Genomic DNA, 26,069 nt, shown 5'->3' with positions numbered 1-26,069 from the left:
AAGGAATTCACGTCCTTATTGAGTCACACTCATAGCGCCCCCTACTGGCAACAAGAAATCACATGTTTTCTTTTTCAATGTACTCCTCCTAGCAGGTTGAACAGATGGCCCTCAAGCGTGGTCAGAAAAGCCTTAAGACCTTGATGATGAATTATTGTGAAGACTGAGTTTGCGTTGAACGGCGTTGTCGTGGCATGGTGGCCATTTGGCGTGATTCGCCATGAAACAGGAAGTTGTTGTAACTTTAATGTACTTTGTGAAATCTGCTCCAAATTATTCAGCCATGATGGTGGTCCAGGCCTGAGGACATTTTCATGCCAATTTAGACCCGTAGCCCCGCCCCAAGACGTTAGCAGTATACACATGTCTTGCATCCATACAAGGCCCTCCTGCTTGCATCAGAGATTGCCACGGGTGAGGCCACATAATTGGGCTGTCAGCTCCTGCAGGAAGGCCCTGTGGTTCATGACTTCCGCTTGCTTCTCTCTGCAGAGCTCCTTGTTTGTTGCTGGGTAGGATGCTCTTCAGGCTCCTCAGGCCTCAGGCTCATCATCACTGTAAAATAAATACAAATCCTTAGAAACAGTGAAGGTTTGAAATATCAGATCATATATATCAGTGCGTTTGTGTTTCACATCTCACACAGTAAAGTAGAACATATGAGATTGCTTAGTAGTTACAGTGTTTGGAATATCTTCTGATACCTTGAATAAAATCATAAAACACTCTCTCTTCCCAAATGACCACCAAATAATATAAAGGCATTGTGACAGTAGAAATTGTTCCTGGTCCTCTAAGCAGGACTCAGTCCACAGTATAAATACAGAGTGCAGGCTGTTATTCATGTGCAGGTGTTTGTAACAGGTAACAGGCTACAGAGAGAAAACACTGCTGCTCTACCACTGAGAATAACTGAGTGTCTTTATTAGTGGCTATTAGTACAGTTCAGACACAAACTCCATCAAAAGTCTTTACAGCTGTTAGAGCCGACTGACAGCTGTGATCAGCTGCCGCCTTCATCAGAAAAGGACGTCTCATGTCTCTAAAAACATCTTTTCCTCGTTTCCTCTCTCCTTGCATGGTTTTTCTTGCATCTCTCCATGCATCCCTGGTGGGAGGAAGGACTGAGATGCAAGGAAAAGACGCAAGTGAGGGAAACGTGGATGCAATCAAGAGACTTGGGATGCACCTATAGTTTTCAAGCTCTGATTTTAAATTGATCTAGTTAGTTACAGGTGTTTTCAAAGGTGCATTCTGGATGCAGGTGATTGATAATTGAGTGTGGTATTTCAATGGCGGTGTTTAGCAAGTAACACACATGCTTTTAGTTTTGAATAATCTGTCTAATGTAGGAAACTGTGTGTAGTATGTCTGTGTGAAGTGATATAGAATTTCAAACTTAGTGTAAAGCAGACCATGTGCTTATGGTTCAGCATAACCGGTCAATAGATCAGCTGCATGAGTTAGTACCTTCAATAATTGTGCCACAGGTACCAGGTTTGTGTCTTGGCAATTGCAAAAAAAAAAAATTAATCCGTCCACCTTTAACCAATGCAACTCTTTGCTGAATTTAACATTTCCACATTATTTATGTTTTCACTTTTCAAAGTACAATATGTTGCACTCAATTCAACATTACAATGATCTATCAAACAGAGATGTCGCGCTTTTTGCTCTGCAATCGGCAGACACATTACACTTCCAACAGTGTAAGAACATGACAGATCCAGCTCCAACATATTAAACATACAAGAAAAGCATTAAAAAAAAGCATGAATTCAAACTGAAACAGAAAACAATGATACCTAAATATCCACCAACAGTCATGATTATATACCGCTGCCTATACTCCACCATGCATGTTTCGGCTACAGATGCACACCCTTGTTTCACCCCTGCGTTGTTGTTGTTGTCCCCGACTGTCTTCAAAGTTGGCATGCAAACCATTTGATCTGATCCACTTGAAAAGGATCCAATTCAAGTGATGAGGCAGTTATTTTCACTCAGGATTGAGTTACACCAAAGGCTATTTCAGGCAGTATCAATCGTGTTAGCAATGGACCGTGCAAATGAAAGAGGGCAAAGGAGAACACTGAGTTTAATGAGCGAAGAAGAACTATAAATGATTCTGCTTTATCTATCGGCCATTGTAGTGCTTAGATAGCTGAACATGTTTATTAATATGTGATGATTAACAATGCTTAGAATGAAAAGCTCACCTGATGTATAAATGAATATCGTCATTTGCACCTCTTATATTATTATTGTTCACTGACACATTTTACCCTCACTAGGCATCCTAAACATTGAAACTTAAATGGTAGTGCGAGAAAAGGTCTCTAATTTTATTAAAACCTTAAGTGATGCATGGTACCTATTTAGTGAGAAACATTGTTGCTCAGCAACGACGTTAACCTCAACCGGGGTCACTTGAACTAATTATTTTTGCTGCTTGCTAACTTTAGCCTACTGAGAAGTATCAAGAAGTACCGGAAGCCACCAGGACCAAAAATCTGTCTGATGTCAGAGCATGTAGAATGTTGTTGTTGTTTTGGGATGATACTTTGTGCTAACAGTCCTTTTTAACCCTACTCTAATGATATCTGGATCTATCTCCAGATTTACCCACCATTAATCTTAATTTCAGACAGAAATTTAAGACCTGTACCTGTTGAGCTGCTGGCAACACGAGACAGGACCAGAGCATGGTTCACATACCAAGATACCGAGATGATGTTCTGTTAAGCCTCGGAGATGGCAAGTATGTCTCAGTATGACTTTCTCTACCTCCACCCACCAACGATGGCAACGGTAGTGGTTAAGTATTTTAACAAACTTCATGGCACCAAAAATGATCATTTCTGTTGATTCAGGGCACTACAAAAACTGGAAACGTCAAAAGTTAAAAGTTGTGCCAACCCTAAAAGAGGTTAGAACACACCCACATTCACACTCCTAACAGCATGCATACAATTAAAACCAAACGTTAAATACAGTTACCAGCCAGTGAGTAAAAGTACAGTTTGTTTTTTTTACATTTGCTTAAGCACAATTTTGAAAACAGGGCTCATTTTGTCGAAACACTAAACACAATTCACGCAAACGCACACAAGTAAGACCACGTCAGACCTTTTGCAAAATTCAAACACTTCATTCAAAACTATAAAATCATTTATAAAAAAACATAATTTTTCAACATGGTTCATAGGATCTGATTCTGTTAGAACCAGTTACACACTGCTGCGCTCAATCTAAAGGTCCCATAATGTAAAAAGTGAGATTTATGTCTTTTATATTATAAAGCAGGTTTAAGTGCCTTATAAATACTGTTAAACTATCAAAACGCTCAATCCACAGAGAAATCCACACAGCTCGTATTCAGAAATTGTGTGTTTGAAACAAGCCGTAAGGATTTCTGTTCATTTGTGATGTCACAAACATACGATATTTAGACCATTTCACGGTTTTAAACGTAAACATTCTAAATGTGTCCCAGTTTATTTCCTGCTGCAGTGTATGTAAATGACATCAGCTGACAGGAAGTAAACATGGACCCAAACTGGTCCCTAGCAACACAATTCCATTGCAATTCCATTGAAATGCACTAAAACGGAGCATTTCAGACAGAGGGCAAATACAGAAATATTCAAGCAGACAGTATGAGGAAAATAAAGTTTTTTTTGAACATTACAGCATGTAAACATGTTCTAGTAGAAACACAAAATACAAGTATGAACCTGAAAATGAGCGCGATATGGGACCTTTAATGTTGTGGCCGATCGAAATCCTTAAAATGACCCGAATCGCCACCAAAATCGAATGGATTGTTCATTGTGCTAAACCACACCTCTCCAAACAATTTCATTCAAATCCATTGCGGACTTTTGGAGTAATCCTGCTAACAGACAAACAGACAAACAAACAAACCAACAAACCAACGCCGGTGAAAACACAACCTCCTTCTTTTATGTTTAGGTTTTAAACATAAACATTCTAAATGTGTCCCAGTTTATTTTCTGTTGCAGTGTATGTGAATGACATCAGCTGACAGGAAGTAAACATGGACCGAAACTGTTGCCTAGCAACGCAAATCCGTTGAAACACACTAAAACGGAGCTTTTCAGACAGAGGGTGAATACAGGTATATTCAGGCAGACAGTATGAGGAAAATAACGAATTTTTTGAACATTAGAGCATGTAAACATGTTCTAGTAGAAACACAAAATACAAGTAGGAACCTGAAAATGAGCACGATATGGGACCTTTAAACATTTCTACTTTTCTAATGATATAGTCTGGGTTTGATTTGTTTCAGAAATATAATGTTAAAGTACATGAATATACAGTATTGACCAAACACAACACAGTTTGTTGTACTGCGCACTGATGAAAATACGTATCTCTCACTGCAATGTTGGCTTCCGTTGTTGTTGTAAACCGATGTGATCTTTATAAAATGCTTCCATCCTGATTGAGTCGACAATTGAGCAATTAGGGGTTCGGCAAGGTGGCACATGTCTTGGCCAATTAGTCCATTGGTGGGCAGTGTTTTGAACTTTAAAGTGACTTTATATCTGGCATAACACAGGCTTTCTTTTGTCTGTACTTAATTGCCTTGCCGCTGCGTTCTACACCAGTGGGAGGCGAGATAAAAACACCTGAGGGGTGTCAAAGAGCAGTTGTTCAGGTCTGTCGCTGCTTGTAGTTACTTGGCTTAAGTTGCGTGTCATCAGCATAGCCATTCAACAATATATTTTTGAGTGATATGGCCTGGTTGGAGCATTTAAATGGAGAAGACCCAATATGACGATGGGGGGCAGAAGATAAGATTTAATTTCTGATGGAGGTGAAGTAATTTTTATATGATAAAGTAAATCAAAAGCAGACTATAGATGAGCCTCTAGATGAGAATGCTTTGGTCTACTGTAGCACTTGCTGTACTGGGTTCTAAAAAGCATCAGCTGCCAGTGGCCCACTCGTTATATCATTCTGATATTGATATGTGCTTGTGCAATGCTCCCTCGGCTCCCGGGTGTCAGGGAGGAGAAAACATATATCAGGGAAACTCACCCTGCAGTTGTGTGGTGCCATGTGTCAGCGGAGGGCAGGAAATAAACTTGTGTGCTGCAACTGGCTATACTGATACAGAAAACACCGGCATAACCTTTATTCCAAATATATGGAAAGAAGCAGAGGTGGAACAAGTATTCAGATTCTTAAGTAGAAGATCAGTTTGAAATGATCTGCAAGCAAGAGGTTCTAGGTGGAGCTAATATCATAGGACTGCCTCCTTAACATTGATGACTGGAATGATCAGTCAAGAAGTGTCTGAACTTGTCGCTGTTGTTGCTCTCTCTCTCAGCTCCGCTGCTCCAGTTAGTGAAGTTGGCTAATTACTTCTGAACTAGGTGTAACACTCTGTCTCTCTCTCTGAAGGAAAGAGGCAGGGTCATGCTTCATCAACGCGTCATCAGCTACACTGCGCATGTGTTATACCCAGAGGTCTTAATGTTCTGGCTGATCGGAATCCTTAAACAAATTCCTGAATCTGGACCATGATCCAGATCGCCACCAAAATCTAATAGACTGTTCGTTGTGCCACACCCCACCCCTCCAAAAAATTTCATTCAAATCCATCTTGGACTTTTGGAGTAATCCTGCAAACGGACAAACAAACAAACCAACGCCGATGAAAACATAACCTCCTTCCTAGGCCTTTGGCCTTGGCGGAGGTAACTATGAGCAGGATGCACACTTTTTATTTCTGTGACTGTGAAATTGTGATGTTTTGCGACGGGTTGGGTCTCCCCCCTTTTAACAAAGGGAGAACAAAAGCAGATTTCCAAGTCTTTGGGATTTCCTTGTTTACCACTGTGAGGTTAAAAAATATACGTAAGAGGCTTTGCTATAAAATCAGCTGAGAATTTTAGAAAGTAGTGATCAATAAGATCCAGCCCATTTGCCTTTCGTGTGTTGAGAGTTTTCAGGGTTATGTACTTCCTGCACAGTAAAAGGTAAGAGCATCAGGACAGTCTGACAGGTGCAGAGCAGGATGAATCAAACAGAGAGCCAAAAGATATAAAATGCTTGTTAGCAACAGAGTCCTTCATAATGCAGGTAGGTAAGGTTTGAGTGATATTACTCACAGAAGGGGGTTTTATGGCTTTCCAAAACCTCTTTGGGTCATTTACATCAGTGACGACTGACAAATATAACTCAAATCTTTTTAATAAGAGAAGAGCATTTTTTTTTTCAGTTGTCTAAAAACCAGCAAGTCAGTGCTAGAACCCGTCAACCTTGCCTTAGCCCAAGCTGCACTGCAATGACATCTGAGAGGTCAGAGGAAAACCAAGGGTTATCCCTCCCTGTATACTGTAACTATATATCACTGTTAAAATTGTTAAGTGACAAATTCAATTCAAGTACAGATCTGTCCTGTTTATTATGTGGTGCAGAGTGAGATGATCAGCAGCTTCGTGTTCAGACCATCTGGACACTCTTACGTGATTCACATGCTAAAGAAAAACACCTGCCACTTTTATTCCAGCTACAAATATACACGGAGTGAAAATCCTGCTCTACCTCTCCGAGCGTCATGCTCGGCAGGTCATCTAGCAGTGACAGAAACGGAGATCAAAGCTGGAACCCGTTGCTAAATCTGGGCTTTACGCTCAGGCAGCGAGTGTGGACAGTTTAGATATCTCCGACAATGACTTCCATGTCAGGCCATGGGTATAATGAGGCTATGAATATTACCCTCAACTGGTCCAATGGACTTTGTGAATCTCCCAACATTTACATACGCATTTTTATTCAAGGCGTTATGCTTCTCCTTTTTTTAGAGCACATTAAATTGTAACATAGTATATCTGTATTGCTAAATTGACACTGGCTGTGGTCACTGTACATACATGTAAATCATTTCAGTAACACTTTCAATGACACCCATGTCTATAATTTTATAATCTTCTTACAGCAGTGTGTAATTAGTTATAAGCACTCAAAAATATTCAAAATGCTTTATAACAATGAGCATAACACATTATAAGGCATTCCATCATGACTTATAAGGTCAAGTATCATAATACTTCATAAGTGCTGGACATTTTTTTGCGTGAAAGTGTGCTCCGCCTGGTGGGCGGTGCTTGGTATTTCTTCAACTGATCTCAACATGGCTGCCAAGTCACAAACTTTCTCATTTTACAGCTAAACAGTACACTACAAGATGATTCTGAAAACATTTGAGGAGAGAAATAGGCATTACAGTAACATAATATCGATTCATATACTGTGCTACACTTACCTGACAGAGAGATGTTACTGGTTACGTTGCAGATTCAGATTTGACACGCAAAATATAACAATTAAAATATAATGGTTAATTTTTCATATTTGATATAGAGCTTACATTCCCCATGATGACAGATAAATAAAGGATTTATATTTTCTCCCCGTGGGTCTGCATTAGGCTCCGGCTCTACACCCCCTTCATCTCGCCTATGTTCCTCTGGGATTTGGGGCTTTGCTTCGGCCAGTAGGTTCGGTCCGGAAACGCAATCAGCTGGTTTTGTGGCTAAACAATACCCCCAGTCCTGTCAGCGTGACTTTTGCACCAAAAGTGAAAAAAAATAAACAAAAAAAAACACCAAGCCAACCAGTAGAAAATGTCTAAAGAGCATGATGTCCATCTGCAGTGATAAAGTAGCAAAATTATCTTATGCAGATGACATGCAACTCTATGGCCCTGTTCAGACCTGGTATTAACATGCGTCCTCAGTGATCCGATCACAAGTCGACAAGCTCTAAGTACAGATGTAAATGCACTCAAGACGCATTGAGGACGCATTGAGATCGGATCTTTCAGACCACATTCAGAGGTTGTCTGAGCCACATATGACCACATTCTTTTAGCAGTGTGTACGTGAATGTGTCCTGGACTACATTAAGGACCGTCTACTCATCTGATGTCCAGCTGGAATCCGCGGGATCACCGCGCCCCTCAGGTGAATAAACAGGCAGACACGGGCGCTTGTCAGCATTGAAACGGCCTCTGTGCTCTACTGTATCCTGTCGGTACAACTGTATTTTATCATATATCTTGTTTATGGGCTACATATGTACAGACCTTCAGACTAGGCACGCAAAGTGCATTATAATCATATTGTCGGAGATCTGTCTGTGTTTTTGTTCCGCTGCTTTGTGCGGAGCTTACAACCGACCGCCTGTTCTCTGTCCTCCCCGCAAGCTATGTGAGCTATGTGTCCCGCTGTTGTCTGGCAAAAGCAGCGGTGCCAGCGGCGCGGAGGTCTGGTGCGATAACCTTTTATTTTGATGTTAATACATGTACCAGAATTCACGAATATCTAGGATATTACTACTGACATTCATGTAATATTACGTCACAACGGCTGCTGTATTAGCCGTGTGTTTACTACGTGTTTATTTGCATATAGAGCGGGGAAGTGAGATCGGATCACAAGTGGCCACTGAAGACGCATGTGAAGATGCGTTCTAATACCAGGTGTGGACAGACCTACTTAAAGCTGTCCACTTGTGATCCGATCACTGATGTTAATACCAGGTCTGTGTCCCAATAAAGCCTGGTACCATCAATGTGTTCTTTATGATGTTCTGCCTTGCTGATGTCTGTAGGATATAGCTTGTACAAGGGGCTAAAAAGAGCCTGCTGCAGGGGTAGTATTTTCCAAGATCTGTGATCTGATCTCCCTATAAGCCTGGGCACGCCTTGAGATCCTCTTGCAGGATATACAGTATATACTTACCTAAATAGATGGAGGACACAGGGTACAAACCCAGTGATACACACCAACACTACTGAAGAGGTTAACCCAGTCTGTTGAGCTGTAGGTATTTTCCACCCTGCTGTGGACAGCATGGGTTTCATTTTAGAGCCCCCTGCCTTCATAATGCTCTTTCTGCTTTAACGTAACAGTGTCAGTAGATTCCAGTGCAAAAGCTAGATTTATGAGTATGGGTTTTTCTCAAAAAATAGTGTTGGCTTCGTCACCTCTCATGCTCTAGCTCACCAACACACATTGTAAGAACACACATTCGTTACAGACAGCAGCTTCCAGAATGTTTTATTTGCTATAAGCTCTGAAAACTTAGAAATGAATTCCTAACGTCTCATAAAACTCCAGAGGATTGATTGCAGAAGACACATTTGAGCCATTTTCTTCTCACTGATAGGCAGGTGTAAGCATATGACATTGTCAGTATAAAGAACAATGTGTGCTGGTGGTCACGCCTCTCTTAGCTCTGGTTAGAAGCTTGGTAGCTGAGTTCTGTATGGTCAGTAGCCAGTCAGGAGCCAGCTTTGTAATTCTACATTCACTATACATCATTTTACAACTAAACCGTGCACTACAAGATGATTCTGAAGACATCTGAGGAGAGAAATAGGCGTTATTAACGTAACAGAATATTGATTCATATTTGATCAGCGCTGCCTAGCTTGACTGTTTGGTCGGAGTTCGCGAGTGATTGACAGCCGGCCCTCATAGACGGCAGCTGGACAGCAGACCTCAGATCAGCTCTCACTGCTTGTTTTCCTCCGGTATGTGAAATCTTTCAGATGCCGTTAAGAGCAGCGGAGGACACCGGAGGACACAGAGGCAAATGATTTTTTTTAGGTTACCTGTTTCATGTACTACCGTCACGATATAGCAACCGTTTTATAAAAAATACTTTTTTTTAATTATATTTGCTCCAATCTCGCCTACTTCAGTTTTAACAGAACAGGTATTGTTGGATAGAGAGAAGGGGACCCAAAATGATGAGACAAAAACATACGATTGATTAGGTTGACACTTCACCACGTCACCGGACGAAAAAGTTGAAGTCAGCTCAACTTAGATGTGTAGTGCGTGATGCCCATAATGCAGAGACATGTGTTGGGCGTCAGTTTGTAGCGTCACGTCATCGGCTTCCATTTAAAATGACTTGTAGCCTGCTGCTTTATTGCTCGTAGTGTGAACATAAATCGGTCTTTGGTTCAGATTGAAATATCTCGATAACTATTGGATGGATTTTACATGAAATCTAAACATTAATTTCCCTTTAGAGGATGAATTCTTGCAGCTTTGAGTAAATCTTTTTTCACAAAAGCCACCTGAAGATAAAAGGAAATACCATGTTTGTGGGACATATTTGCATCTATTTTTACATAATTTATAGTTATTCTGGATTTCAGACTATTTATGTTGTGCCGCAGGTGTGCATGGTGCAACATTAGACCCCTGGAATCGCTTCAAAGACAAATGACCCTCCCCCCCCCCCCCCCCCCCCCCCCCCACACACACACACACACACACACACACACACAAGCTGGCTTCAGCTTGATCTTGATGTCTTTTACAGCAGGTTGTCAGTCGGAAACAGTGGAGCCTCTGCCCCGCACTGTTGACAGCGGTGATTTACATGCACTTCTGTTCACCTTATACCACACACACACATACACAGGGGCTGTAAGCTCACCCCACCTACACTCTTGCACACACACACTTGCAGAGCTGTTTGACATTTGGGCTCCTAACCAATAAGCTGGCAAAAAAGGCACAAGGGCATTTTTTAAAGCTCAGCCAGGTGCTTATAAAGTGCTGCTCGCACACTTGCTCTCCCTCCAGTCACACACCAGCCTGGGGTTCCATCACACTGGCTCCCAGTGTAAGGAGAAGACAAGGAAGTGGGGGGAAGGAGTCTCTTTTTATTGGCAGTTTATCCATTTAATTCTAAAACCGGCTGGATCAGATAGACAAACAGATAACCAGACAGACAATACTGCAGAGAAACAAGTGGGAACAGTCATAATGTTTGGTTACGGCCGAAACAATTTTACCTGGAATGGAACTCTGAGAGAGCTAGAGGGCAGCTACCCAGCATTCTCCGCAGGTAGGCATATACGGAAAGTGTGTATGTGTCTATGTGTGTTAGTTGCATGATGAAGAGAGAGAGAGAGAGAGAGAGAGCAGCAGAGTTGATTTGGAAGTCTCTGTGAGGTTGGCATGAGTCACTGTGTGCTTCTTACACATCAGGGTCAAGCCGACACGGATAGAGTCCCTTCAACATGAGCATTTAGTTGCAGTACATTTTTATATAAAATTAAAAAAAAACTTTTAACCTGAGATTTAAGTCATCTTCATCATTATCAGAACAACTCATTCAGAATTCAGAAAGGCACACTGAGTGTCTAAACAGTGAGGGTGAAATTTAAGCTCCACATGGTGCTCTCAAAAATTACGTCCATGGCATGTACACAACTTTCTGCTGGCAATCCCACAATGCAATGTGTTGCATTTTAAAGATCGAATTACAATTGTGCGACTCTACAGCGGTCAGTGATGACACCAAATGATGATGATGATAAAGTGCCTGATTCTCAATTTACTGCTCGCTATACAGTAATAACATAGTGAGTAGTGAATAAACCAACAAAGGAGTGATTTCAGCCACAGCTTTGCAGCACCTGCCTCCGGCCACTCATCTTGCAAACACCAGCCCAGTCTTGAAGAAGTTGCACTAGTTGTTATTTCACACATTTGAAAGGACATATTCCTGGATTTCCTTCACCTTCACTGTGTTTTGTATCCAAAGTGATACCGATACCAATAGAATATAATACCCATCATGTGAATGGAAGCTGTGTGTGTGTGTCCCACTGGCCAGCTCATGGAGTTGTTTGTTCCCCCTCCACTCCCCAGCTCAAAGCCGCTCCAGTCATATCAGTCAGCGCTCGCACCAAAAAAATTAAGAAACAAACAAGCTGCGTTGTATTTTAATTAGGGCTGTAGGCTACCAAATGTCTTTTATTAACATTTGAAGCTTCTGTCGAGGTTTTCGGATGAAGCTTTGAATATCTGCCATCATATTTTGACCCTTAAAAAAAATGAATCCTCGAACCAAATTCTCAATTTTAATATGTGGTCGCACACATCCAAAACCGTAGTAGTCCGGTGCAGCAATGAAAAACGTAGTAGAAGGTCCGCACACCGTAGCTCCCTTAGAGTGCAATATAATGTCACATCATTGCCAATAAATTGCACTCTAAGGGAGCTACAGTGTGCGGACCTTCTTCATCGGACTCAATGAGACAGTCTTTTTTTTTTTTATTAAATCATATTTCTTTAATGAAAAATAACTTGTCAGTTTCGTTTGATTGCTGCTAGACCGCCCTGTTAATACAGGTGCGTCCTTTGTGTGTGGTGAGTGGGAGAGAAAACCGTTTTTGACCACGGTGAAAATGTTGTTTTGGAAAGGCTAAACGCCAACAAATATGGATCAGCTGTCACTTTTCATGTCAAAAAACACAAAGCAGATGAATGATTTTTTTTCCCCGCAGTGACAGCGGAGGCCACTAAAAACGTTGCGGCCATTGTGCAGTGTTGCCAACTTGGCAACGTTCTTTCTCTGGACTTACGCCTCATCCACACTGGGAACGTCAGGAGCGTGTGGCAGGAGCGTCGCGCGATGGTTGCGTCGCGTGGCGGTTGCGTGGTGGTGGCGGCTGCGTAGCCGTGGCGGCGGCGGCTGCGTGGCGTGGTGGTTGCGTGATTCACGCGCCGGATGTTCACATCAGCTGCATTTCAGCTGCGTGTCTGCTGCGTTTCTGCTGCAGCTGTCAGCTCTTTCTTTCTACATAGAGTTATAATGGCCATTTCATTTCATTATTAATATAATTTACATTTATTTTAGACAGAGAAAGGTTAAGAAATGTGTAGTAATTTGTAAATAATAGTAATAATCCGCAATTTAAACCCCGTACTATATTCATTCATGGAGCTCTCCAAGTCACTGCATGTTTTACAACACTGTCCGGCACATGTTTGAGAATAAAAGCCTTGTGTTAACAAATGAAGGAATTCTGTCCACAGTATGTGTATAGACTCATACAAAAATAATCCCTCTCAATCATCACCAGTGGGCAACCTCTGGGTCTGTGAAGTGAAGCCAATGTAGAAGTGCCTTAAACCTGCATTCTCTCTAATAGCCAGCAGAGAAGTAGCCTACTTCTCCTCTGAGAAGTAGGCTCGTTTTCTCATAGACTTCTACACAACCACTTGATTTATTACCTCAGTAAACATTGTAAACATGAGTTTATGTTCTCAATCGCTACTTTCAAGTCTTCTTCAACACAGCATGATGTTCATTTAGTAAATTATGATCCCATTTAGAGTCAAACAGACCATAAAGCAGGGGATGCTTTAGGACGGGGCTACCTTGTGATTGACAGGTCGCTACCACGGCGTTGTCCGGTCTGGGAATTACAGGGAGTTTCTGTCGTACAACTTTAACCCTGTCACAGTGTGTTTTTAGTTCATCACAGTTAAATATAACCTGAAAAAGTCAGCGTTTGGTTGTACTTAGCTCCACCCCTGCAAATTGTGGGTGCAAAAATGCCGAACTCGAGGCTTCAACACGTCAGTCGACAAACAAATGGGTGACGTCACTTCTTATATGCAGTCTCTGCTTCTGACCCACTAGAAGTGTGTGGTGGTGTCTGTATTTGCAGAGACCCTGCCCTCTACCTGGATTTTCTTCTTTTGCTGTGCAAAAACGCAAATATGGCGAGGCGAAACGCCAAGCGGACAAAAGCCCATTCCAAACAAGGGTTAATTTGGGGTTGGCTTTCACCCGCTGGCGAGCAACCCTAACCCTAAAGTCTGGAGCACACTGCCCGCTTCATGCTCGCGTGACGGCAGCGTCACGTGTTGTTTTTTTATTTCGGCGTCCATGTTAACAGGTTAGAGTGGACACACTGCCACTGTCCCAGCAGCAACAGACAGTGAAGGTGATCTATTGACAGTATATGAACATCATACCAGCAAGATTACTATAGTTTCCATGTCTAGACATCTGTAGAATATGTCACAGACAGTGAAAGTGATCTAGTGACTGTATATTAACTTCATACCAGCAAGACTTTACTACAGTTTCGAGGTTTATCTGTAGAATATGTTACGGCGATGAAAAAAAAGTAAAGTTAAGTAAACTTGTTTTTAAATCAACACTTCCTGCTTTCATTTCAAAATAAAAGCCCTCAGGCGTTTTTTCTATAGACAGAATCCCTTCATTTGTTAACACGAGGCTTTTATTCTGAAATATGAGCAGGCAGTGCTGTGGAACACGCAGTCACTTTGGGGGCTCCAAAAATTTATAAAGTTTGGGGTTTAAATCAACACTTCCTGCTGTCATTTCGAAATAAAAGCCCTAAAGCGGGTTTTCTTTGCACAGAATTCCTTCATTTGTTAACACAAGGCTTTTATTCTGAAATATGTGCCGGACAGTGATGTGGAACAAGCAGAGAGTTGGAAAGCATCATAAATGAATACAGTATGAGTTTTAATTGTGGATTATTACTATTATTTACTAATTACCACACGTTTCTGAACCTTTCTCTGTCTAAAATAAATATAAATTATATTTATCATGAAGTTAAATGGCCATTAAAAGGCAAACTCTATGTAGAAAGAAAGGGCTGACAGCAGCATCAGAAACACAGCTGGCAGGTAGCTGACACACTCCCGAGAGGCAGCTAACTCGCGTCTAGTGTGAACACCTTAGGTGGGCATTACGCGGCCACGACGTGACGCTGCCGTCAGGCGAGCCTGAAGCGGGCAGTGTGCCCCAGGCTTAACGCAGTCAGGAGGGCGTGCACTTCTGGTATCGTTGAGCAAGGGAGGAGGGCCAACTTTGACATTCACAGAACAACTATACTTGTTGCAACCATTTCAAATTCGCAGGCAATGCAATGTATCCTTGTTCCCCTTTCATCAGTCTGGCAATTAAGATGGCTGCAGATGTGCAGGGTGCTCTGAGCAGCACCTATTAGGTTAAACATCAGTCCCATGTTTTGCACAGAACAAGAACTTGTGAGTGTGTTAGATGTTCATGAGTGTGACTCTCTTGTGAGCATATCTACTGTAGGTGTATGTACAATTCTATGCAGCACATGTCATATACAGTACAACATACTGTATGTGTGTGTGTGTGTTGGGAGGGGGTAGGTATCATGCTGTGTCATGTTAAGCTGCTATAAGCAGACCTCTAAGAAGTAATGGCACAGGTCCTGTTTTAGCTTCTTTTTCCACTTCAGCCCTGCCGTCCACATGTTAACAACCAGACACAGATGTCCTGCACACCTTGCATGCACCAAGCTGTTTTTTCTGATGTTATTTTCTTATTTGAAAAAACATATTCTCTGTTAATGAGCCTGTATACAGCGGCAGCAGGGTGGAACACATTCTTCTTGTGTTTCTTCATGTCCTGAACAAACATTTTGTAAGATTAATACAGTGCAGGGTTTTGGTACTACTTAGGTTACAAATGATACTAATATATGTGAATGCCAAGTGAAGAGAGGAGGTTGCGAACTCTGTACTATATACTGAACTAATACTTTGTACAAATACATAGCAGCTAATGCACAAAAGATGTGTCAAAGTACTAATTGTAAATATTAATTAATTAATTATATAAAAAAAAGGTGCATGCCAATTGATGTAAATAAAAATGACATTTAAAATTTCAAAATTTGACACAAATAGTAAAAAAAAAATTCCAATGACTTTCTGAGCTGTCTCTGAAGTTTTGACTTCCATATACACTTACAGAATCTTCCACTGCAGGAATGAAATGTGACGTAACATGTAGGTATTTTCATAGATTCTAATTTTGTTTCCACTGTTCTCCACTCTGTATGGAGCAGGACAACAAAACAGCTAAACAGTAAAGGGACAACACATGGTGAATCAAGAGAAAATAAAGATAAACTAGAATGGCACTCGGGGAGCGCAAACCTCCCCCAAGGTGCCTGACTTTATAAACAGATCACAGCTCACAGCTGGCGGTACCGTGAGGTGGTCAGCTTGTTATTAATACCGCGGATGCCTCTCTCATTCAGCAGCCTTGTTATGTCTGTATAACGTTACACTACGTTTTCTCTCATCCTGTCAGCTACCGCTTTTTTCTTTCTCACCGTGGACGGCTCCCGCACACACGTATCTCTCTGCTCGAAGAAAGAAGAAGGAGGCGGGGTCACGCGTCATCAACGCATCAGTTACACTGCGCATGTGTTATACCTTGTGGTCTTAATGCTCAGGCTGATCGGAATTCTTGAAAAGATTCCTGAATCCGGATCAAGATCCGGATCGCCACCAAAATCGAATGACTTTGTTCATTGTGCCACACCCCACACCTGCAAAATAAATAAATTAAAACAAATTTCATTCAAATCCATCGTGAACTTTTGGAGTAATCCTGCAGACAGACAGACAGACAAACAAACAAACCAACGCCGGTGAAGACAATACCTCCCTCAAGGCCAACCACCAAGGCCAACGTAAAAATATCAATAAAGGAGGAAACCGAAGAACTACAAAGTGTACCAGCCTGTGCTGTTCCCAGCAGTTGCCCTGGATTCTCTGTCGGTGTATAAACTTGTATCTCACATCAGCACCACTTTTTACATTATTTGTTTGTCCCACAATCACTTACTTCACTCACTGTAGTCTGCATGTAGAAACACAAGGAAGAACTTGGTACCCAAGTCTCACAAGATTATTGGTTGTGAAGTTCTTGTGGTGGAAGGGGCTATTTTTTCCCTTTTTGTCTCAGCTGTTCCTCACTGTGTTGCATTATGGGACAACAAGTCCATCACAACCACATGTTCTTAGTTCATAAGTACAGTGATTTCAATCAGGAGAGACAAAAGATGGGTATTAATAAGTTAAATTTACTCAAGTAACTTTTTGTTGTGCCGGTGTTTTTCAAATATATTTTATTTAAATTAATCGCCACTTAAGTAAAAAACTTTTTCAGTAAATACATTTGTACTCTTACTCAAGTAGTTATTTTGATGACTACTTTTACTTCTACTTGAGTACTTTTTTGTGATATTAAAGTCTGGACAGAAAGTCTTTAGGAAAAAACAACATGGTTGGGCTTAAAAATAACTAAGTTTTTACAGTGAAAATGTTACTTGACGTTGTGAACACGGTAAACGAACGAACACCTGATTGTAAAGTGAAAGTGGACACGCACAAAAAGGCGTATGAATGTCCCGATAATGCGCAAGGCATTTAGCGTGCAATACGTGTACCTTCCTTGCTCTTGACGTGTCATCTGTACACCATGTAGTCTGTACTGAGTCCAATGTAAACGCTCTGCAGAAATATGCTATGCTCAGAGTTAGTGACGTTGAATAAAAAGCCACAAAGACCGTTTATGGTGGACAGGTGGAGGTTGATGGGTCCAACAAACAAAAACTTTTAACCAGGAAAACGCTGTTCGAGACCAGTGTTTTGTTTTGGAAGTTATGTTGGTAACATTTGTCATGTGTTTTTTAGTGAAGTTTGTGACGTTGTTTCCGTACATATTTTACTTAGCTTACATACTTATTTTAAACCTAACCATTACGTTTTTCCCAAGCCTAAGTGGTTTTGTTGCCTAAACCTACCTGCGGACGTTACCATAGTTTTTTTTGCAAGTACAATTAGAGACTGGCTGGTGAAACATTTAACATCTAAAGAGACAGGTATTTTACTCAGGAGTTGTTGGAGACCAAAACCAGTGCTAAAAGAGAGATAATATTGGACTTACATTCATCAGGTAGACTACAATAACAAACTCCACACTAATGATAATGTTGATTCGTAAGTGCTGGATGTGGAAATAGGCAACTATTTCCCAATAAGTTCACCTTATGAGCTGAAAAGGTGATGATATGTTAGTGTTGTTTTCACAACCTGCTTCTGCTGAAAATAGGTGGACAAAAGATCTGTTATTGCTGGTTAAAGAACACTGTGCAGTTCAAATTCCTCCAAAACAGGTTTGGGTGCAACCCTGCATTGCTTTTCACTGAGCTGTCTCTATTTTGATATGAAAACTGAATTACCTAAGGCAGTGGTTCTCAAACTATAGTACACGTAACACTGGTGGTACGGAGAAATGGACATTAACGGAGGTGCCATTAAGTTATTGTTATGAGGCGTTCAAAGTCGGCTCAGGAAAAATGACTATTGGGTGAAAGTAAATAACAACGTTATCATGATGTGTTCAAATGTAATCTCGTAAAATGTAGTTTTGGCGAGAAACTTGAATAGATCCAGTTGTTTGAAGGAGATGTTTTCACATCAATATAAAATAGATATTAGGAATAGAGAGGGAATTATGACCTGTTTAACTTGCAGCTTGCAACAAAAGTACAGTACAGTACTGTGTACAGTAGGCTACCCTCACTGCCCCAAAAAATAGGGTTTTTTGTTAAGTTTTGTTAATGGAAACATTACTACCCAAAACAGTCAGTCCTGTACGGTTCAAAAACTCCTGCATATAATGTAATTTTCTTAATAATATGCTGTTTGGAGTGATTTTCAGTAGAATAAGTGTTGAAAAATAAGTGCGCAGTCTGTTTTCTATAACTTAATGTAGTGATAAAATAGAGGTAATGTCTGACAGAATTTTTTTGGCCCCCGGCAACGATCTGGGTTTCTCATGTGGCCCCCCAGGAAAAACAATTGCCCACCCCTGGTCATAATGGTGGAAAGTTCAGTCAAATATTTTCTGAGGTGGTACGTGATGTAAAACGTTTGAGAACCACTGACCTAGGGCATAAAAAGCTTTCTCATAGTCTGATTATGTTAGAGATGATATAAACAACAGTTGTAAAACCAAACTTTGGTTCTGCTATGTCCAATGACTTTTCTTCTTAGAGACTATAGCTTCTATGTTTGGGAAGGAGCTGTTTATGTTCACAGTTACTGAATACGCGGTTTATGATCACAGGAATAGTAAAAGGGGAAATGTGTGTTACTGTGACTTTTGCTCTTAAACATTCCTTGGCTGCACTGGAATGTAAAGTGGTATGACCCTACCCCTCAGCAGTTACTACCATGACACTGCTGATCATGCATGTGCGTTCTTCACACACCACGTTACCATGGCAATGTCACGGAGAAGTTACACGCGAGTGTGTGAGAGAGAGACACTGAGGGAAAACGGGTGTGTGTCGGTGTGACACATGTGAACATCGTAACTCAGCTGACCTGTCACCTTTTGCACGGACACTGTCACCTTACTGTCTTCACTGACTATCTATTTGCTTGTGTCCCCTCAAACACACTGAGCACTCATAAGGTCTCTTTGCACGCAAAAGGCTTTGACCAATGAGGGTTGTAGAAGGTCAGTTCTGATATGAACATCCTGTTGGCCAATATTTAACAGAGATATTTAAATAACTCAGCACAATGTTCAAATCTACCTCATTCAACCTAGGAATGAACACATCATGGCCTTGTTCACACCTTAAAGCTTCAGTAGGCAGTATATTTTTGGCATCATTGGGCATAAATTCCATAATAATCTTTCAGCATATTGTAATTCAAGTGTTCTGAGAGAAAACTAGACTTCTGCACCTCCTCATGGCTCTGTTTTCAGGCTTTAAAAAATCAAGCACTGTCACGATATAGCGACCGTTTTATAAAAATAACTTTTTTTAATCATATTTGCTTCAATCTCGCCTACTTCAGACTTCAGGCAAAATGACAAACTGAGTTATTTTGTTTGTCCCCAAAGTTTAGAACCTAGTCCTTCTTTTAAAACAACAAAAATTTGAGATATTGCGTTATTCTCACCACTTTTTGGATGCCAAAATCTAACCAGATGAAGGGTAACGTTAATGCTGCTACAGCGCTGCTACAGCCCTGCTCCCGCGCAACTACTGTGGTAACGGTACCTATGCTAGCGGCACAGTACGGGAACCACATCCTCAAAGATAGGCCGTCCACTATCCGATACTACCCGCACAAAAATTCCGGCCCCACCCGTGAAATCCAAAGATGAAGCAGAGGTATCTAATGTCACCATACTTGCAGCTGTGAACAACCTCCCTGCTATGCTACGAGAGCTTAATGTTCAAATGAAGAACAACACTAGCAAGATCGCAGAGGTGGCCAAAGGTGTCTAGTTCAACGCCTGGTCAAGATCCCTCCTCACAGCATCGTTGACTTGGTTCACTTGCTGGGCAAAAAAGGAGGAAGGCAGGTATGGCCTTATCGTCATGCTGTTCACTATGAGGCACGACGGAGATGAGCTCTGGTATCTGACCAAAGGCTCTTCTGCAGTTTGCAAGGAGTTTTGCAGAGCACATCCTACCGGCTGACAGGGAGGCGAGAGCAACAATTTGGCCACAGATCAAGCGAGCCAGAGAAGCAGGTCAGTGGGCGTTCTTCAGAGGGCCAGCTGGCTACACTATTGGGAAAAGAATTGTGCTCCCCTAATTATCTATTCATCTATTCATCTAAATTCATGACTCAAGTCACTTTATAACCAAATACTGGGGACTTTTTTTTATTTCTAAGAAGGACATTTCAGTTGATTGCCTACAAAGGGGACATTGCCTTATGTTCATATCTAAACCCGGAGTTACTATTCTTAGGTTGTAAGTTGTTCTTTATTGTTCTCTGTTAAATCAGATCTTACTTTCAATTCACTAAAAGCTCCCATATCGTTCTCATTTTCAGGATCATACTTGTATTTTGCGTTTCTACTAGAACATGTTTACATGCTGTAATGTTCAAAAAAACACTTTATTTTCCTCATACTGTCTGTCTGAATATACCTGTATTCACCCACTGTCTGAAACGCTCCGTTTTAGTGCATTTCAATAGAATTGCAACGGAATTGCGTTGCTAGGCAACAGTTTAGGTCCATGTTTACTTCCTGTCAGCTGATGTTATTTACACACACTGCAACAGGAAATAAACTTGGACACATTTAGAATGTTTATGTTTAAAATCTTGTAATGGTCTAAATATTGTAGATTTGTGACATCACAAATAGACAGAAATCTTAACGGCTTGTTTCAAACGCACAATTTCTAAATACGAGCTGTGTGTGTTTCTCTGTATATTGAGTGTTTTGATAGTTTAACAGTATTTATATATCAGTTAAACCTGCTTGATAATATAAAAGACATGAAAATCTCACTTTTTACAATATGGGACCTTTAATGCAAGGGGCCTTAGAGTTGGTATTAAACGAAAGGCAATTTTTCTTTTCTGCAAGGGCAAGAAACCGCACTGTGTTTTGCTATAAGAGACTCATTCTAATGAAACCTTTTTGTTTTATTTTGTCGTGGAACCAATCGCTCTGCAGGTACCGCAATTCTACTGAATAACTTCCCTGGGAAAATAATTACTTCCAAAAAAAGTTTGTACGGACACTGGATCTTATGTGTTTTGTCAATTGAGCATTCCTTTGTTATTTTGGGGGAATATTTATATATATTTAATAATATAAACCAGAATAAGAGTTAACTTTCTGAAATCAATAATCTTATTAAGGATCTGAAGTTTAGATACCCAATTAATAATATTGTGTTAGGAGGTGACTTCAATATGGTCCATAATGAGTGGTTGGACCGTATAATCCTCATCTAGTCCATTTTTGTAGTAGTCACAATCTGATCGACCCATGGCGCAGTATACATCCTAATTTCAAAGAGTTATCTTGGCTTAAGCCAGATGGTTCAAGTAGATCTGAGATAGACTTTTGGTTAATTTCTGATTGTATGAAATAATTTGTTGCGGACTGCTCAATATCTACTGCTCCCTTAACCGACCACTGTTTTATTGGTTTAACTTTGAAATCTACCGATGTTTAAGCGAAATACGGGTTATTGGAAGTTTAATGCCAGACTGTTGAAGACTGTTTGGAGTTGGACACCTTGGAGCATGTCCAACTCCACTTTTGCTAGTTAAGGGGCGCATGATGTGGGCGCAATGTAAGGCACAAGGGGCAAAGGGTCAAAGGGGTTGTATTTAGTCTCCTAACTAATCATAAATGTGTTTTGGGCGTAACAGGAATGAAACCAATCAGAGCGTCTTCTCCCATTCCCTTTCAAAGTTGGCGCACATTGGCGTATTGCTATTTAAAAGGCGGATTCAGCAAATCGGAGAAGCAGGAAATGGATCTGCTTGTGCACAAAGTGAAAGTGCGCGAGCTGGTGTATGTGGTCCTTGGCCGGTGGACCCTCTGCATCCGCCGTCTCCCAATCCTCTGTCCCATCAACAATTCCATTTGACTGCATATGAGGAAATGCACCGATAACCTATTTAAAGTGGCAGTAGGCAGTATATTTTTTGGCATCATTGGGCAAAAATTCCATAATAACCTTTCAGCATATTGTAATTCAAGTGTTCTGAGAGAAAACTAGACTTCTGCTCTTCCTCATGGCTCTGTTTTCAGGCTTTAAAATCTAGCCCGTGACGGGAGACTTTGACCAATCACAGGTCATTTCATTGAGAAAGCGTTCCTATTGGCTGTGCTCCGGTCACGTGACCGGAACTTGGCGTTTCTTCACCAGATTTCACAATGGCGGCGGCGTCACAAACTTTCTCATTTTACAGCTAAACCGTGCACTACAAGATGATTCTGAAACCATCTGAGGAGAGAAATAGGCATTAACGTAACAGAATATTGATTCATATTTGATCAGCGCTGCCTAGTTTGACCGTTTGGATGGAGTACGCGACTGATTGACAGCCGGCTCTCATAGACGGCAGCTGGACAGCAGACCTCAGATCAACTCTTACTGCTTGTTTTCCTCCGGTCTGTAAAATCTTGCAGATGCCGTTAGGAGCACCGGAGGACACAGAGGAACATGATTTTTTCCAGGTTACCTGTTTCATGTAATACTGTCAAGATATAGCTGGTGCAGGCTGCACAGGGGGGCAAAATTCATTATATGATTAACTTGTATTGATAAATATAAAGAAAATACTGTGCTGGACTTTAGATCAGGTTTCTGTTGGTCAATGGCTTAATCGCTTTCTGCTGCTTCAAGATAACAATGCGCCAACAAAGCGCCTGACCACACCTCATTTTAAGATCAAATTTAAATATAGAATAAGAAACTTTTCAATATCCTTTAGTAAACAACTGAAATAATCCGCACTGCTAGGCCAAGCTGACTAGTGAGATACTGTAAGTCTGTCCTGCAATAAACCCGCAATTATTAATGCTGACAAAAGGAAATTACTCACAATGACAAGGATTAACAAGGAAAGCAAGGGGGGCTTACGTTAGATCTAAAGTAAAAATGGATCAAGGAAGGAGAAATAAATTCTTCTTTTTTTTCAGATTACAGAAAAAACAGCCAGGAAAACAACAACATGGAAACATTGATCATCAATGACAATGAATGCTCTGACTCAAAGAGAATAGCCAATGAAACTTATTCCTTTTATGGTAATTTATATTCATGTAATTTCTCACCAGATATGGCAGAAATATTCTTTGAAAAAAATCAAAGACTTCATTCCTCAATCATGAACTGATTGTGAGGGAGAGACTATGAGGCAAGGTATAATAGCTCTTATTCTAAAACCAGGTAAAGATTCCAAAATATTTGATGATTGGCGACAAATAACGCTCCTCAATAATGATTACAAACTGATAACGCACATATTTTCAAATTGTATTGAAGAAGGGCTTTCTCAAACAGTCAGGATTTATGAGAGGTAGACCAATACATAATGATCGCCTAGTACTAGACTTGCTTGAATATAGTGATTATATAGATGATGATGGCTTTATTTTGTTTCTGGATTTTTATAAAACCTTTGACATGGTAGAACATGGAACTCTGTGGTTTTGGAGAGAACTTCAGGAATGTAGTCAAATGCTTTTACAATGACACTAACAGCTCAATGTTTCTATAAGGTGCTACTTCCCCTCATTTTACAATTAAGAGATGTATAAAACAAGGCTGCCCAATTTCGCCATCTCTCTTCTTAGTTGCAGCGGAAATGCTGTCAGTTCATATAAAAAATTCAGATATTGAGCGATCAAGAAAATTGAGAACCAAGAAGTTGTGTCAGTTGGCAGATGACACAACTTTGTTTTTGAGAAATGTTGAGCAGGTTCCACAGGCTATTCAAATTATTGATTTATTTTCCAAAGCATCTGGATTACAACTTGAAGAGTGTGAATTATTAGCTATACATGACTGCCATCTTTTGGCAGAATATGGTATCCCCATTAAAAACAACGGTCAAATACTTTGGCGTGCATATTACAAAGAATACTAAATTAAGTGAATCTTTGAATACATGGAACAAAATGGATAATTGCAAATTAAAGTTAGACGGATGGTTAAAAAGAGATCTTTCTCTTTTTGGTTGCATTTATATGACGAAGAAAAGGGAACGTTTTTCAAGGTGCATTTATCCAGCTTATTCTTTTTCCATATCATATATAACGGTGAAGTCCTTCAACAAGTTGAACTTTGACTACATTTGGAAAAGAAAAACCTCATTATTTAATGAAAGCAACCATGGTAAAGGATTATGAAGATGGTGGTCACGATATCAGATTTTCACTATACGATTATTGTGGCTTAAAGAATTCACAATAACGATATTATCATGATATCTTTAGAAAATTATTCTATCAGTCAAGTTCATCTTTAACTCAAAATATGAGTGTAGGGAGGTGGAGAGAGAGTCTGTAATTATTCTATCTATCATCTATCTATCGATATATCTACTGTATCTATATAATTTGGGAAGTTTTCATTAAACTGTAAAGTATCCAGCCTCCATTACATATATTTGTCTAAAATGACATCAGCGCACTGAAACAGTAAACTTCCCTGGGAATTAAATTATTATATATCACTAACCTATAAATAGAAATAAATGGCCAGTCAAAAGTCAGGCTCAGAAAAGAGAGAAAAGAGAGAAACGAGAGAAAATGACCGACCACTTCCTGACCTCTTGTGTCACTGGAGGCATGATGCCTCGTAGTTTGTTTTACATACTTTGACATCAGCATACAGAGGATTTATTCCCCTTGTGGCACAGTCAGAATGTTGATGGAAGTCAGGTATAATCTGCATCAGTGACCTGTGTGCAGTCAGGTTCATGAGCAAGACAATCGGCAGGCCTGAGCTGCACGCTCTGCCAGCTGAGTATTGTAGCGATAGGGACGGCCCACATTTCCCATCATGCCTGCCTAGTCCCGAGTGCCGGACTGAGTAGTTTGCTGTTTTTATGTTCCAAAATGCAAATGTTGCTTTTGTTAGTGTTTGTAATGTAATGTATCTGTTCGGAACATGGTGGCTTATGCTGGTAATTGTCAGTTTGTGCTGGTTAACCAGGAGTGAGGTGGCTGTTACATGTATTGAGTCCAGCTGCATTTTGCTGATGTGACTTATATAAAAGGGCTCTTAAGTAGGTGCTGAGTTATATAAACTGGAAAAACAAAGTTCAGAAACTTGTGTTTGGTGGATTATTTCTCTGTTGTTTCAATGCTAATTGGCATTGTATTTTACATCGTTGGAAAGCCTGTTTATTTACCTTCGCAATGATGTTCAATTTGTAAGGATCATGTATTTGTAGGATGAGCAGCACAGCTGATTATGTGGGGAGCGCCCAAGAAAAATGTGCAAAAAATGCTCCGTCAATGGTAAACAGTGTATTCTCCTGTTGGTGTTGACTCTTGTTTTGAGTTGTTTGGTGGATTGGATGATTGAACTCTCTTTCAGTAACAAGGAACAAACAAGACATATTGGCAATTTTACACTTTATTCATTTAATACACCGTCAGGAGCCTCAGTAGCGGTGGAAGATCCATACGCAGCCACAACAGCCTGGCACCTCCTCCTCATGCTGGTCACCAACCTGGTCACATGTTGCTGTGGGATGGTGTTCCATTCCTCAACCAGGATTCGTTGCAGGTCAGCCAACGAGGTTGTGTCGGTCACTCTAACATGTACAGCACGCCCAAGCTGATCCTACAAGTGTTGAATTGGGTTGAGGTGTTGACTCTTGGCAGGCTGTTCCATTCTCTCTACTCCCACATTGTGGAGGTAGTCTGTGATAACCCTGGGTCTGTGAGGATGAGAGCTGATTCTTGGAGGATGAAGTTAGGTGCCAGATTGTGGAGATATGGGATCGCCACTGGCTGCAGAATCTCATCCCGATATCTCCCTGCATTGAGATGGCCTTCAATGATGACAAGCCTTGTTTTGCCAGTGTGGGAGATGCTGC

At 40.7% G+C, this 26,069-nt stretch overlaps 1 protein-coding gene across 1 annotated transcript in view; it reads left to right on the top strand.

Annotated features, from left to right (window-relative positions):
* Nucleotides 1–10,663: 10,663 nt before the first annotated feature.
* Nucleotides 10,664–26,069, top strand: part of LOC119487018 (cytosolic carboxypeptidase 4) — a 167,487-nt gene continuing 152,081 nt past the window's right edge. The window contains 1 exon segment of the mRNA XM_037767639.1: nt 10,664–10,911. Coding sequence (XP_037623567.1) covers nt 10,830–10,911 — 82 coding nt within the window. The 5' untranslated portion in view covers nt 10,664–10,829.

This window comes from Sebastes umbrosus, chromosome 4, assembly GCF_015220745.1.
Source record: "Sebastes umbrosus isolate fSebUmb1 chromosome 4, fSebUmb1.pri, whole genome shotgun sequence".
Classification (NCBI taxonomy): domain Eukaryota; kingdom Metazoa; phylum Chordata; class Actinopteri; order Perciformes; family Sebastidae; genus Sebastes; species Sebastes umbrosus.
The sequence above is the reverse complement of the archived record's forward strand: the minus strand, read 5'-3'. Positions and strand labels throughout refer to the sequence as shown.